This window comes from Monodon monoceros, unplaced genomic scaffold (assembly GCF_005190385.1).
Source record: "Monodon monoceros isolate NGI ecotype Baffin Bay Population unplaced genomic scaffold, NGI_Narwhal_1 Super_Scaffold_2, whole genome shotgun sequence".
NCBI classification, from domain to species: Eukaryota; Metazoa; Chordata; class Mammalia; order Artiodactyla; family Monodontidae; genus Monodon; species Monodon monoceros.
Genome location: NW_021703776.1, coordinates 47,604,242 through 47,619,082, shown reverse-complemented (window position 1 = coordinate 47,619,082; position 14,841 = coordinate 47,604,242). Strand labels below are relative to the sequence as shown.

General features: G+C 36.1%; 1 protein-coding gene across 3 annotated transcripts in view; it reads left to right on the top strand.

Moving 5' to 3' along the window:
• Positions 1–14,841, top strand: part of CASD1 (CAS1 domain containing 1) — a 75,693-nt gene that overhangs the window by 43,363 nt on the left and 17,489 nt on the right. For all 3 annotated transcript variants that reach the window (XM_029233564.1, XM_029233563.1, XM_029233562.1), the window contains 6 exons: positions 4,126–4,245; positions 5,214–5,370; positions 6,744–6,823; positions 9,078–9,179; positions 11,849–11,989; positions 12,508–12,585. In XM_029233564.1, coding sequence (XP_029089397.1) covers positions 4,126–4,245; positions 5,214–5,370; positions 6,744–6,823; positions 9,078–9,179; positions 11,849–11,989; positions 12,508–12,585 — 678 coding nt within the window. The remainder of the gene's footprint in view (positions 1–4,125; positions 4,246–5,213; positions 5,371–6,743; positions 6,824–9,077; positions 9,180–11,848; positions 11,990–12,507; positions 12,586–14,841) is intronic.

Here is a 14,841-nt window from a genome sequence, read left to right as displayed (position 1 = left end):
TCTGCTGTGTGTTTTTCTGTCTTCTCATTTTGCTTATCTTACTGTGTTTGGGGTCTCCTTTTTGCAGGCTGCAGGTTCGTAGTTCCCATTGTTTTTGGTGTCTGTCCCCAGTGGCTAAGGTTGGTTCATTGGGTTGTGTAGGCTTCCTGGTGGAGGGGACTAGTGCCTGTGTTCCAGTGGATGAGGCTGGATCTTGTCTTTCTGGTGGGCCGGTCCACGTCTGGTGGTGTGTTTTGGGGTGTCTGTGGACTTACTATGATTTTAGGCAGCCTCTCTGCTAATGGGTGGGGTTGTGTTCCTGTCTTGCTAGTTGTTTGGCATAGGATGTCCAGCACTGTAGCTTGCTGGTCGTTGAGTGAAGCTGGGTGCTGGTGTTGAGGTGGAGATCTCTGGGAGATTTTTGCCGTTTGATGTTATGTGGAGCTGGGAGGTCTCTTGTGGACCAGTGTCCTGAAGTTGGCTCTCCTACCTCAGAGGCACAGCACTGACTCCTGGCTGCAGCACCAAGAGCCTTTCCTGCACACGGCTCAGAATAAAAGGGAGAAAAAGTAGAAAGAATTAGTAGAAGTAGGAAGAAAGAAAGAAAGAAAGGCGGGAAGGAAGGAAGAAAGAAAGAAAGAAGGAAAGGAAGAAATAAAGAAGGAAAGAAAGAAAAGAGAAGGAAAGAAAGAAAGAAAGGAGGGAGGGAGGGACGGTGGGAGGAAGGAAGGAGTGAAGGAAGGAAAAAAGAAAGAAAAGATAAAGTAAGATAAAATAAAGTAAAATAAAATAAAGTTATTAACTTAAGAAATAATTATTAAGAAAAAAATTAAAAAAAAAAAGACGGATAGAATCTTAGGACAAATGGTGGAAGCAAAGCTATACAGACAAAATCTCACACAGAAGCATACACATACACACTCACAAGAAGAGGAAAAGGGGAATAAATCTTGCCCTCAAAGTCCACCTCCTCAATTTGGGATGATTCGTTGTCTAAAGGGGGGAAGGAAGGAAAGAAAGAAAGAAAGAAGATAAAGTAAAATAAAATAAAGTTATTAAAATTATTAAGAAAAAAAATTTAAGAAAAAAAAGGACGATAGAACAAATGGTGTTCTAGAACAAATGGTGGAACCAAAGCTATACAGACAAAATCTCACACAGAAGCATACACATAGACACTCACAAAAAGAGGAAAAGGGGAAAAAATCATAAATCTTGCTCTCAAAGTCCACCTCCTCAATTTGGGATGATTCATTGTCTATTCATGTATTCCACAGACATCAAGTTGATTGTGGAGCTTTAATCCGCTGCTTCTGAGGCTGCTGGGAGAGATTTCCCTTTCTCTTCTTTGTTCTCACAGCTCCCAGGGGCTCAGCTTTGGATTTGGCCCCACCTCTGCATGTAGGTCGCTGGAGGGCATCTGTTTTTTGCTCAAACAGGACAGGGATAAAGGAGCAGCTGATTCGGGGGCTCTGGCTCACTCAGGCCAGGGGGAGGGAGGGGCGCAGAGTGTGGGGCGAGCCTGCCGCGGCAGGGGCCAGCGTGACGTTGCACCAGCCTGAGGCTTGCTGTGCGTTCTCCCGGGGAAGTTGTCCCTGGATCCCAGCAACCTGGCAGTCACTTATTTCTTTTAACTGTTTAAATGTCTGGTAGCCACATTAAAAATTTACCATGTGGCTCACATGTTATTTTCATCACACAGCACTGCCCTAGACAGCTTAATTTGGTAGCTTTTACATAGAGTTTGATTTCAACTTTTCATGAAAAGAAACTTTATAGCAATTAATGACCATCTGAAAATGGTATGGATTGCCTTGGGAATTTGTGTGTTTTCTGCTATTAAAAAGTGCTCAAATACTTGAAGGGAATTTTTGTTTTGTTTTTTTTAATGGTACGCGGGCCTCTCACTGTTGTGGCCTCTCCCGTTGCTCCCCTTGCGGAGCACAGGCTCCGGGCGCGCAGGCCCAGCAGCCATGGCTCACGAGCCCAGCCACTCCGCTGCATGTGGGATCTTCCTGGACTGCTGCACGAACCCGTGTCCCCTGCATCAGCAGGCAGACTCTCAACCACTGTGCCACCAGCGAAGCCCTTGAAGGGAATATTTTAGAGTGCATTCAAGAATGAGGTAAAGATACAGGTTTAGGTTAGATAAGTTTTGAGGCTATTTCAATACTGTATTCCCACTTTCATCCCAGTGATTCTAATATGTTACACCTTCATTGAAAATTTCTGATCTAATGAGATAAGACATTTAAAAAGAACTAATGATGAAAAGCAATAAATATAAACTCATATATAGATTGTTGGTGCTTAAAGGAACTCAAAAGGAGAAATGACTTTCATCTGAGAGTAAAAGAATGGAAAATTTGACCAGGGCTCTAAAGAAGGATAGTATTTGTATAAACAAAATGTGGTTAGGAGAACATTCCAGGGTATAAAGAACAGATAAACAAAGGAGAGGTGACGGGAAAGTACAAGAAAGACCAGTTTAGGAGACAGAGAACCTAACAGCCTGGCTAGAGTGGAGACTATGTTGAAGAATTTATGACATTATAATTCAGGGGGTTTTCCTTCCAGAAAAAAATGTTATCCCTCAGAAAAGAAAAAGATGTGTTCAAGAATGCATTCGAGGATATATACAAAAGATGCATATGTTCGAGGCCTTATAAAATCAGTTTAAGGCGTCTGCTCAATTATTTTATCCTACAAAGTATCACTTAGGGAAGACATGTTAAACTAAAATGGCCATAACCAGTGTTAATGCTGGATAATTACAGAGGTGATCAGATGAGTCTATAAAATAGAAGCCAAAAAAATGTTTACATAAATTTAGTAATTATTCCTAAAAGAACGGCCTTATAATTACAAAGGTTGGATGTCACTAAACAAGCCTGTTAAAGATCATTTTAAAAAGCAGTACACTGCCTGTGTTGTAGAGATCGTGACTATACACCTAAAGGACTAATAGGTGGTGGGGAGAACACATGACAGTGTTCTAAGGTTAAGAGAGTTAGGACTTGTAAATAATATTTCCAGTGACTCCCATAAAATATAGATTAGAAATATGTTATATTTCTTTCAGCCTAGATAGAAGTGAAGATGTGATGCTCTGAAAACTCATGGTGAAGATGAAACACATGCAGGAGTGTAAAATAAAATTGTTTTATAAAATAAGATTAGAAGGGAAATATTTCTGAATTAAGTTTGCATATGTTTTTTAAATGTAATTTTTGCTGAATAATCAAATATTTTAAGTAGTCATGTGACGATTTTATTTACAAGTCTAAATTCTGTATATTTAGTGGGGCCAAGAATGTAGGATTTGGGGGTTTTTTGTTTTTTTTAATTCTTTAGGATTTTTTTTTTTAATTTATTTTTGGCTGCACTGGGTCTTTGTTGCTGCACACAGGCTTTCTCTAGTTGTGGCGAGCGGGGGCTACTCTTCGTTGTGGTGTGCGGGCTTTTCATTGTGGTGGCTTCTCTTGTTGCAGAGCACGGGCTCTAGGCGTGAGGACTTCAATAGTTGTGGCTCGCGGGCCCAGTAGTTATGGCTTGTGGGCTCTAGAGTGTAGGCTCAGTAGTTGTGGTGCACAGGCTTAGTTGCTCTGCGGCATGTGGGATCTTCCCGGACCAGGGCTTGAACCCACGTCCCCTGCATTGGCAGGCGGATTCTTAACCACTGCGCCACCAGGGAAGCCCTTTGTTTTGTTTTTTATCTTCTTGAGAAAATGTGAACTCCAGAGTGACCTTGTATTCAGCATATATATGGTGATTAATAATTATGGATATAATATATTTAATTCAAATTGGATGAAATGTACAAAGCGCCTCACATTTATTAACTCATTCATTCCTCACAAGACCCTTTGAGGAAGGAGAAGATAGTCTCATTTTGCAGTTTAGAAACTCAAGTTTAAAGTCACATAGCTAATGAGTGGCAGAACCAGAATTTGAATCTAGGTCTCTAATTCCAAAGTCTACTTTTTTAATCCCTGCTACAAGGCTTAATTTTCAAGAATAAATCTTTTCATTGCGCCAATGCTGAGTAATAATGATGCTCCATTATCTTGGTTAAATTTACTGGTTATGGTAATTTAGGTATAGTTAGTGTCAGCATGTATTTCACCTGTTTATTTTTGTCAACAGTTTTTGCCTGTGTACATGCACATTCGGGTTCTGGTTGCTGCGTATCTATTTCAGACAGGGTATGGGCATTTCTCATACTTTTGGATCAAAGGAGACTTTGGAATCCATAGAGTATGTCAGGTAGGAATGCACGGTTATTTGTTTTCTTTCATTTCAACATGCTTTTGTGCCTAACTGTGGAGAAACTATAAATATGTCCATTTTAAGGCCATGGATAATTTGAATTTATGAAATAGCACTTTAAAGTTTTGTTATTTCCATTACTGAGGGATGAAAAAAGAATTTAGATGAATGTATAATAAAAGCAAAAGGGAGAACATTGCTGATTCACTTTAATTTTGTAGAAATGTACAGTTACATAGGATTGTTAAAACATGCTATGTTTTCTCCAAGAAGAGGATTAATATTTTTTGTTTCTACCTTGTGCTAGGAACTTTGTAAACATTATTTTATTTACCCTTCATTACAACCCTGAGTTGTGATCTTTATGTTTACAGACAAAGACACTGAGGCTCAGAGAGGTTAAATAATTTGCCTAAGGTCACACTGTAAGTGATAGAGCTCTAATATTCATCTGCTCAAATTCTGTGTTCTTTGACATCACACTGTCTGAAATGACTGTTACAAAAGTCCCAAAGATACTTTTGTTTTTCAAAGACAATTTTTAATTTGAGTAATATTATTTTGTACCTATTGAAATGTTCAATTTAATACTAAATGAGGTAAATCAACATCAAACAGAGATGAAATGGACACCCTTTTGTTGAGGTAATCTAATCTCTGTTTATGAACTGTAGCTCTAGGAAGGAGGTTTATAATTCTTTTTGCTGCATTTAACAAGATGGCAGTTGTAGCCAGAGGACAGCTCAGGTTGGTGCTTTGCTGGGATTCAGTTAATATAATGATGCATAAATATTTTATATTCAACTCTTTACAATGATTTTAAAACAAATGTGATTTTAGGGATTAGTAAAACATACTTGTACAGTTATTATTTTAGTCTTAAATAAACATTTATACTCTGTCAGAATCTGTCTGCTTTTCATGCATACCTGGAATGAAAACCATTTTCTTCTCCTTTTTAATAGGTCTTATTTCGTCTCAATTTCCTGGTAGTGGTGTTATGTATAGTAATGGATCGGCCTTATCAATTCTATTACTTTGTCCCCTTGGTCACTGTATGGTTCATGGTCATATATGTTACTTTAGCACTATGGCCACAGATAATCCAAAAAAAAGCAAACGGTAAATATACTCTCTTACTAATGTTAATAAATATATTCTTTCAATGTAAGTTCCTTTTCAGTTGCTAAAGGCTATTATTTTTATTGAGACATGTTGACAGGTTAAATTTATGTGTAGCATTGACATTTTGAAATTTTGTTCTTAAATTATGTTTTTAAAATTTTACAGTTAAGTAGTTCAAGTAGTATAACAGTGCAGAACAATAGTTTGCATTTATATTGTATGTGTTTTCTCTTTTTTAAAGTTAAATTTTCAAAGCCATTTTACATATCTACTAGTGCAGCCGTTTTCAAACTACCTTGTATGGAGTCAGAATGGAGAGAGCCAGAAGAGAGGAAAGCCAAACAGGGCTCCAGGGCCATACATCCTGCTTCAATCTTGGCAGTTCTGCTTTATTTGATTTCTTATATATATATTGAGATTTTGAGTAAACATTATGTCAAACAAGCTTAAAAATCACTAATATAGTTTATATTCTAGACAACCCTTTAAGCAGTTATTATAAACCTGTTTTTTGTTTAAGGAAACCTAAGTGCCCAGAAGGTGTCATCTTCAAATTTCACATAGCCAGGTCTGATAATGTTCAAAGTGAGGTCACAGTCGTTTATCTTAATGCTTTTTCCCCTCAAGATCATGTCATTAAAATAAAAGCCTCCCTTTTTTGGAAAAAGAAAATTTTTTATCTTTAATAATGTATTTAACTTAACTCTTTCAATCAAATATTGTATATCAAAAAACATTTTCTGTTGACTTTATTATAATATCAAATAATTCTTCAGGAAAGGGTTCAATAAAGTCCATTTGTGTCTTTGGACAGGCTCTGTAGTTTCATTCCTCAACACAAACCCAGCATATTAATAAAATGATAATCAGTATGTATAAACTGTAAACACATAATTTAAAATATGCATATGTTAAAATACATCTTATGGTTAAATTAGTCCACTAGGGAGTTCTTAAGCTCTCTCCTTAGAACTTTAATGTTGAAGCAGTATTATCTAAGTTATATTAAACGTGACTGTTTGTTAGAGTTACATTGAACCTATTGTTCCAAATTTTGTTGTAACTTTCAATAATGAATAGTATAATTGAATCTAGGAGGTATTTTCAAATATATTGAAAATAGTGGATAAATAGCAGGTATATGGGGTATCAGGTTAATGTTGTAGCCTCATTCCTAGTAAGGACCCTCCACCTTTTCTTCGTGTCCTACTTGTAATTTATACTACTTAGATATATTTTTTGTATCCTGTAGGCAGCCTTAAATTATTTTCAAGAGCTATGCAGGGTATTAATATGTTAAATAGAGATATTTAATGTGTTTTCTAATGTAAGCTTACATTTCTTAGTAAATTAAACATTTTCTCTCTTAGGAAATTGTTTCTGGCATTTTGGCTTACTGTTGAAACTAGCCTTCTTGCTGTTATGTATATGTTTTTTGGCATATTCTCAGGTTTGTATAGTCTTTTTGGTTTATATTTTGTTGTATTTTATTGTAAAGTTCAAATCTATTAAAGTATGAGAGACGAGTCAGAGCTTTTTTTAAGCCTCATTTTTTAATGACTGTAATAAAAGTGTCACTCTGTAGCTGACTACTCAGTGTGGTCCTTTTGAGACCTATCTACTTTTGTTACCACTGTTTTTGTTGTAAGAGCAATTTAAAGCTCTTCCTCTGGCAATTGTTCAAAATCCATTTTAGTTGACTTTGATCAATCAAACTTTTATTGAATGCCTCTTATAAGACACTAAGTGAAGATCAAAATTCTCTTGAGAGAATTTGCAACTTTGTTTGTGCATTATTCATGGCACCAAAATTTAACTTGATTTTTCCATAACTGCATAGAGTAAAATTTTGGCTGTTAATAAAACCAGCTTCAGAGTGAAGGGTTTGTATATATGTAGTATGTTTAACTTAATAAAACTTTTGGTCATTTTCTTATCTCTAAACTTTTGTCCCCCTATTATGATGGTTGAGGTTTTTCTCAGCTATTTTAGCAGGATGGCAAATTGCTACCTGCTGGTCAGTCCATCAGACAGACATATTATTTGGTCAGCATGATATTTATAACAAAATATTGTAATTTGAATGCCTATAGTTGTGACATACTCTGTAGTTTACTCCCATCTCCAACACTCTGTCTTGTGTCTGGCTGTGCCAGGTAAAAATGCCATATAAGCGTGTGTGTGTGTGTGTGTGTGTGTGTGTGTGTGTGTAGTCCTATAAAGCTGTTTTTTTTGTTTGTTTTATAGGCTTTCCTACTTATTTTTATACTTAGAAATAAAGCATATTTATTTCTGTCTGACTTCCAAGGTTTTTTGCAGGAAATATATAAAATAAGCAATAGGCAAATGTATAAAGAAATAGCCAGGTAACTGCCACATTACTTGATAATTATTCATTAAAATTCCCAACACTCCCTGGTTCATCTGAGGGAGAGAAAGGAACACGGACCAACAGTTCAATAGAAAGAATTAAGAAGATTTCCCCAGCTTAGGATCAGTATTGACCACTGGACAAGAAAAAAAAGTACATAGCCCAGTGTCTTTCACAAAATGGGTGCTCATTAAATACTTGATTATTAATCATAAAAAATAATTTTTAATGAGAAATTTTTTAATTATAAATACATCATTATGTGATATATGATCTACAGGGCCATGTATCTCTAATATATATAGATAAAATATAAAAATATGATATAATAGGTATATACCTTACATTGCAAGTCTTGGTAATAATCATCGTTAATTTTCTGAGGCAAAAACTTTAATCGAACCTATTTTTATAAGCTGTTAGCATTTTAAATTCTGTGGTTAAATGGAGAATATTGCATTTTATTAATAAAGTTCTTCTGACCTAAAGATTTGGTATTACCTAAAATATACTATTTTCATATTTTGCTTTGATTTTTATTAGCCTTTTTAAAAATTGTGATGTTAAACATTTTTTTATGCTGTGGCATTATGTCTAATAATGGAGTTTCCTTAATAGAGTTTGTCTTCATTCTTTAGTCTGGAAATTGAGGTTTTTGTTCTCTTTTTTGAAAGACTTCATTAATGTGCAGGAATGTACCCAAGACTTCTGCCCCTTCATTCCCAGATTTTCCAGGCTGTCAGATTAATAAGGGGGTACATTCACTAACTCGACCAGAGTAAAATTGTAAACTTTGTTTCAAAGGCTAGTAATGGAATTTGGGTATGGTTGATTGAGTAAGGTGACTAATTCAGAGGATTCTTTTAACTCAAATGGTTAATTATAGATTATTAAGGACATTTAGATAAAGAAAAACTATAACTTTAACCATCATCCTTTAGGTTATTGATACTGTGTTGGCTGAAGTATTTTGTATTTTTGTGTTTTGATCAGTAAATATTAACTCTTTTGTATACTAGATTAAAAACCTTAAATGGAATAATTTTCCAATTACCAGCTTGGTTGTTTGTTTTATTTTTCAGTCTCAGTAGCTTTTCATATGCAGTGAAAGTAAGTTAACAAAAATGTTTTAAATCATCTTTAATAGCCTTTAGTAGAATATATTTATTTTCAAATGAAATGACATTTTCAAATGAAATATTTAACTAGAATTTTAAAATTGTGAATGACCCTTATATAATTTTAACTTTAGAAAATGACAGTTTATAACAGAATTGCAAGGCAAGTATTCACTTGTACCATCTTAATTTATTTTCTGGATTCCTCTTCTCAGGGTGCATTTGAGAAGATCTTTTCTCTTTGGCCATTGTCCAAGTGTTTCGAACTGAAAGGCAATGTATATGAATGGTGGTTCAGATGGAGGTTAGATCGTTACGTATGTATTTACCTTGTGATCTTTTGCTATTTCAAATTATGCTTTTAAAAATTTTTTGGAAAATTTTAATCTATTTAGTTTTGGAATAAGGAAACATGTTGATTTGGTAAATCAAAGCAGTCCAGCCCTCCCCTGTTTTTATAGTGGAGAAAGGGTATGCATGTGTACATATATCAGTAGAAAAATACTATAAAAATGTTTTCTATAAAGTGACCTTTATTTGAGTCATAATTTTGACTTAGAGATTATCTCATATATATGCTTCAGCCATTCAACACAATACTTATTAAGCTCCAGTATATGCTCTAGATGTTGGTGTTATGAGGGATATATTTTAGAGAAAGAAGACATACCACCAGGCTTCTAAACCTTATAATCTAGTTTAAAACTCTGGATTACTAAAAAACAAAAAACCCAAAAACTCTGGATTACTGCTTATAATTAGTGCTAAACTCTGCAGTATGGATTTTGTAATAGAAGTGTGCAAAGAAAAGAGAGCAATGTCATGGATTATTCCATGAATTTTATCTTGAAGGCTGGTTAGGACTTAATTGGCCAAGAAAATATGAAACATCTAGCACAGCATTTGGAAAATAATAGGCACTGAATAAATATTAATTACCCCTCTTCACTCTTTCCCTTTAACTTCCATTTTTTACTCTTCCCTTTTTTCATTCAACAAATATTTTCTTAGTGCCTTTTCTGTGCTATTCCTGGTTTCTAATACCTATGCACTTTCCAGTTATTCTTAATAAATAAAATATTTACTTTTTAAATTCTTTTTATTTTTCTAATCGTACATTGCATTTCAAAACCATATGTGAATAAAAAGCTATGTTAAAGCCTTGCCATAAAATAATTTTTAATTCTCAACTTTCTCATTAGGGCAGTCTACTATGATAGCTCATGTTAAGTGTTTATTTAAAAAAGAAAGCTGGAACTTCCCTAATGGTGCAGTGGTTAAGAATCTGCCTGCCAGTGCAGGGGACATGGGTTCCATCCCTGGTCTGGACAGATCCCACGTGCCACGGGATCCCACATGCCACACAGGCCTGTGCGCCACAACTACTGAAGCCTGTGTGCCTAGAACCCATGCTCCGCAACAAGAGAAGCCACCACAATGAGAAGCCCATGCACTACAATGAAGAGTAGCCCCTGCTCGCCGCAATTAGAGAAAGCCTGCGCATTGCAGTGAAGACCCAACGTGGCCAAAAATAAATAAATAAATAAATTTTTTTAAAAAGAAAAGAAAGCTATTGTGCTTTCTGATCCACCATTTTTTCATTCTTATGTGCATATACTGCTTTTTCAAAGTATGCTCTTGGTAATGTTACTGTTTTATTTGCTTGAAAGTACCAATATAAAATATATTTTATCTTGGTTGAGTACATTTGAATTTTATCATGTGTCTTCAAAATAGTTTTTATCATTTTTATTTTTTCATTTTTATTGAAGTATAGTTGGTTTACAATGTTGTGTTAGTTTCTGCTGTACAGCAAAGTGAATCAGTTATACATATACATATATCACTCTTTTTTAGATTTTTTTTCCCATATAGGTCATTACAGAGTATTGGGTAGAGCTCCCTGTGCTATGCAGTAGGTTCTTATTATTTATCTATTTTATTTTATTATTTTTTAAAATTTATTTATTTTATTTTTGGCCGCGTTGGGTCTTCATTGCTGCACGTGGGCTTTCTCTAGTTGCGGCGAGTGGGGGCTACTCTTCGTTGCGGTACGCAGGCTTCTCATTGCAGTGGCTTCTCTTGCTGCGGAGCATGGGCTCTAGGCACGTGGGCTTCAGTAGTTGTGGCTCACAGGCTCTAGAGCACAAGCTCAGTAGTTGTGGTGCACAGGCTTAGTTGCTCCATGGCATGCGGGATCTTCCCGGACTAGGGCTCGAACCCGTGTCCCCTGCATTGGCAGGTGGCTTCTTAACCACTGCACCACCAGGGAAGTCCCAGATATCTATTTTATATATGGTAGTGTATATATGTCATATGTCAATCCCAATCTCCCAATTTTTCCCTCCCCCGCTTCCCCCATGGTAACCATAAATTTGTTTTCTATATCTGTGACTCTCTTTCTGTTTTGTAAATAAGTTCATTTGTACCATTTTTTTAGATTCCATGTATAAGTGATATCATATGATATTAGTCTTTCTCTGTCTGACTTAGTTCACTCAGTATGACAATCTCTAGGTCCATCTATGTTGCTGCAAGTGGCATTATTTTGTTCTTTTTTTATGGCTGGGTAATATTCCACAGTATATATGTACCACGTCTTCATTATCCATTCACCCGTTGATGGTTGCTTCCATGTCCTGGCTATTGTAAATAATGCTGCAGTGAACGTTGGGGTGCATGTATCTTTTCGAATTATGGTTTTCTCCGGATATATAAATTGTCTTTATTTCTTCACTTGCTGCTGAGACTGCTTGGAGTAAACCAGCTTATCTGTGTCATTGCAAGAGATGTTTGCTTGTCTATTGCAAATTGTTTCCAACAATCATTGACTTCATTTCTTGAAGTTTAAGTTCTTCATAGAAACTTTGGACCTTTAAGCTTTTTACCTACATACTTTTATACATACTGTTCTCCTTTACCAATTACATTTGCTATTTATTGAAAAGTAGCTGTTTAAAACAGGTTTTCTCTCCTTATTTTTTAGGTAGTCTTTCATGGAATGTTGTTTGCTTTCATTTATCTGGCTTTACAGAAGCGCCAAGTACTTTCTGAAGGAAAGGGTGAACCTCTTTTTTCAAACAAAGTTTCAAATTTTCTATTATTTATTTCAGTAGTTTCTTTCTTGGTAAGTTTCAAAATGTAATTTTCTAAATTTCCAAAATCCACGGTACAGAAAATTAACTTCTAAGAGATAGGAGTTTAATCATTTGTTTTTAGTAAATAAAATCTTTACTTTTGAAATTCTTTTTCTCCTTATTTTTTAATTGAACATAAATTCTAAAGAGAATATAAATATATATATGTTAAATATGAAGAATAACTGAGATCTCAGTGAAATAGAATTTTAAAAGTTGTAATAAGTTTGGGAAAAAATATAACATAAGGTGTTTGACAGGAAGAGCCATCACTGCCTTATGATCACTACTTCCAGAAAATCACAGACTTATGTTCCCCTCTTTCTACTTTCTGATATTTGAGCACACCAAAAAGAGTGATGAGCAAACCTGTGGACAGTTTTTAGTGAAGCTTTTTTAATAGCATAATGAAGTATAATGTTATAAATAAAACTATTTTTAAAGTTGAGTGCTGCCTCTTTAAGGCATATATATTTTTGTGAACTGATGCATATATTTTTTGTTTTAGACCTATTCCATCTGGGCTAGCAGTTGTAAAAACAAAGCAGAGTGCAATGAACTCCACCCATCTGTTTCTGTGGTACAGGTAATTATCTTTATTTAGAGAAATTTTTCTTCTTAATTTTTGATAAGAACAGTCTTTAGAGGCAGCGAGATTTGAGATTAAACTCTATTAAATGTAGGTATATTACTTAATCTTCCTAAGGCCTACCTTCCTCTACTGTAACAGAGATATTAAAATCTCTTTTAAAGGGTGGTTATTAAATGTATGGAAATGATCAGTGTCTGTTGCTTAATAAGCACTCAGAAAATGTTAATTCTTTTCTCCTGTTTGCTTTTTCATCATTTATTTATTCAAATTTCTTCATTTACTTTTTTACTTAGAAGATCATTAAAAACTATGAGACTATGTGTTAAGAACCATGCTACTGACCCGGTCCGGGAAGCGGCTGGGCCCGTGAGCCATGGCCACTGAGCCTGCGCGTCTGGAGCCTGTGCTCCGCAACGGGAGAGGCCACAACAGTGAGAGACCCGCGTACCGCAAAAAAAAAGAACCATGCTACATGTAAAAAGTACATGTAGCTCCTGCCCTCACAGAACTTACAGTCTAATAGAGATATGGAGCAGTAAACATTCATTCATTCATTCAATTTTTTTTTTTTTTTTTTTTGCGTTATGTGGGCCTCTCACTGTTGTGGCCTCTCCCGTTGCGGAGCACAGGCTCCAGACGCGCAGGCTCCGCGGCCATGGCTCATGGGCCCAGCCGCTCCGCGGCATGTGGGATCTTCCCGGACCGGGGCACGAACTCGTGTCCCCTGCATTGGCAGGCGGACTCTCAACCACTGCGCCACCAGGGAAGCCCCATTTAACAATTTTTAAAATTCATTTAACAAATATTTGATACTTACTATGTGCTAGATATTATGCTGGGGGATATAGTGGTGACCAAATCAGACATGGTCCCTACCCTCACAGAGCCTATATTCTTCTGTTAGAGATAGTAATCATATAATCACCATGTAATTATAAATAGAAGTACATGATGCTACAAGGGAATATAATACAGGATATGACCTAGTTGGAGTTGGAGTGAAGGTAGTTAGGGTTCAGAGATGATTTCCCTTATAAAATTAAGCTGAGAATGGAGGAATGAAGGCAGGCAGTGAGAACTTAGGCCCTGTGGTAGAAAAGAGCATATCCACATTCAAGGAACTTAATGAAGGCCATTGGGGCTAGAGCTCAGAGACCCAGGGTCGAGAGAAGTATGTCACAGTGCCTGGGAGGTGGGCAGAGGCTAGGGGCAACCCAAATCAGATTTACCTTTTACAGAGATACCTCTGGTTGCAGGTAATCATAGGGTATTGTGATTAGTGTAGTGATGGTCAAGTACAGGATACTTTGGAAACACATGGGATTTCTTCCTAACCCATCTTGATACCAGAGCAGGGTTCTTGGAGAAAGTATGTCTAAGCCGAGGCCTAAAAAATGAGTAGTTCAACAAAGAGAAACAGGGAGGATTTCTGGAGGATCTTGTTTTAGGTTTTAAGTTCTCTTCAATGAAGAAACTATTTTATCCCTCTTAAACCTCTATATAGTCAGTAGAACCAAGCATATGACAGACTTTCCAAACACAATTGATAATGACATTTTAAACATTGTACTATATTCATATAACATTTTCATGACTTCTGCAGACAACCAGTTATAACACTTTGTATATCATATCTGATGTCATTTTTGTAATGACATGAAAGGAAGGGGGTTGTTCCACTAACAGTGCACTAATACCGAACAATATAAGGGGAGCTAAGGAAGAGAGTGACTGCACATAGAATAACACTAACACAAGCACTCCTGAGCCTTACCACCTTTTCTGCTAGTCACTCCACTTCACATGCTCATCTTTCCTTAGTTATTTTTTTCCCACGTTTACATTGCTGCCAGTAGAAGGAGACTTTTGAAGAGAGCAAAAAGATGGGGGTGGGCGGCTCCTAAAAAAGCAAATACTTTATGGATTAGTACATTAGTACAAAATTGTATTATGGAATTTTATTAAGTTTTGCTACATAAATCATTTCTTTCTACACAAAGGGCTTCAAGATGAGTTTATGTTTTTTCTAATATACATAAAATAAAACTGTTCAGCCATGTACTATGTAAAACCTGCACTTGTTTGCAGCATACAGACCACATGCTGAGAAATCCAGTTAGAGTAGACTCTGGATCAAAAATAACTTGAGGGGCTTCCCCGGTGGCACAGTGGTTGAGAGTCCGCCTGCCGATGCAGGGGACACGGGTTCGTGCCCCAGTCCGGGGGGATCCCACATGCCGCGGAGAGGCT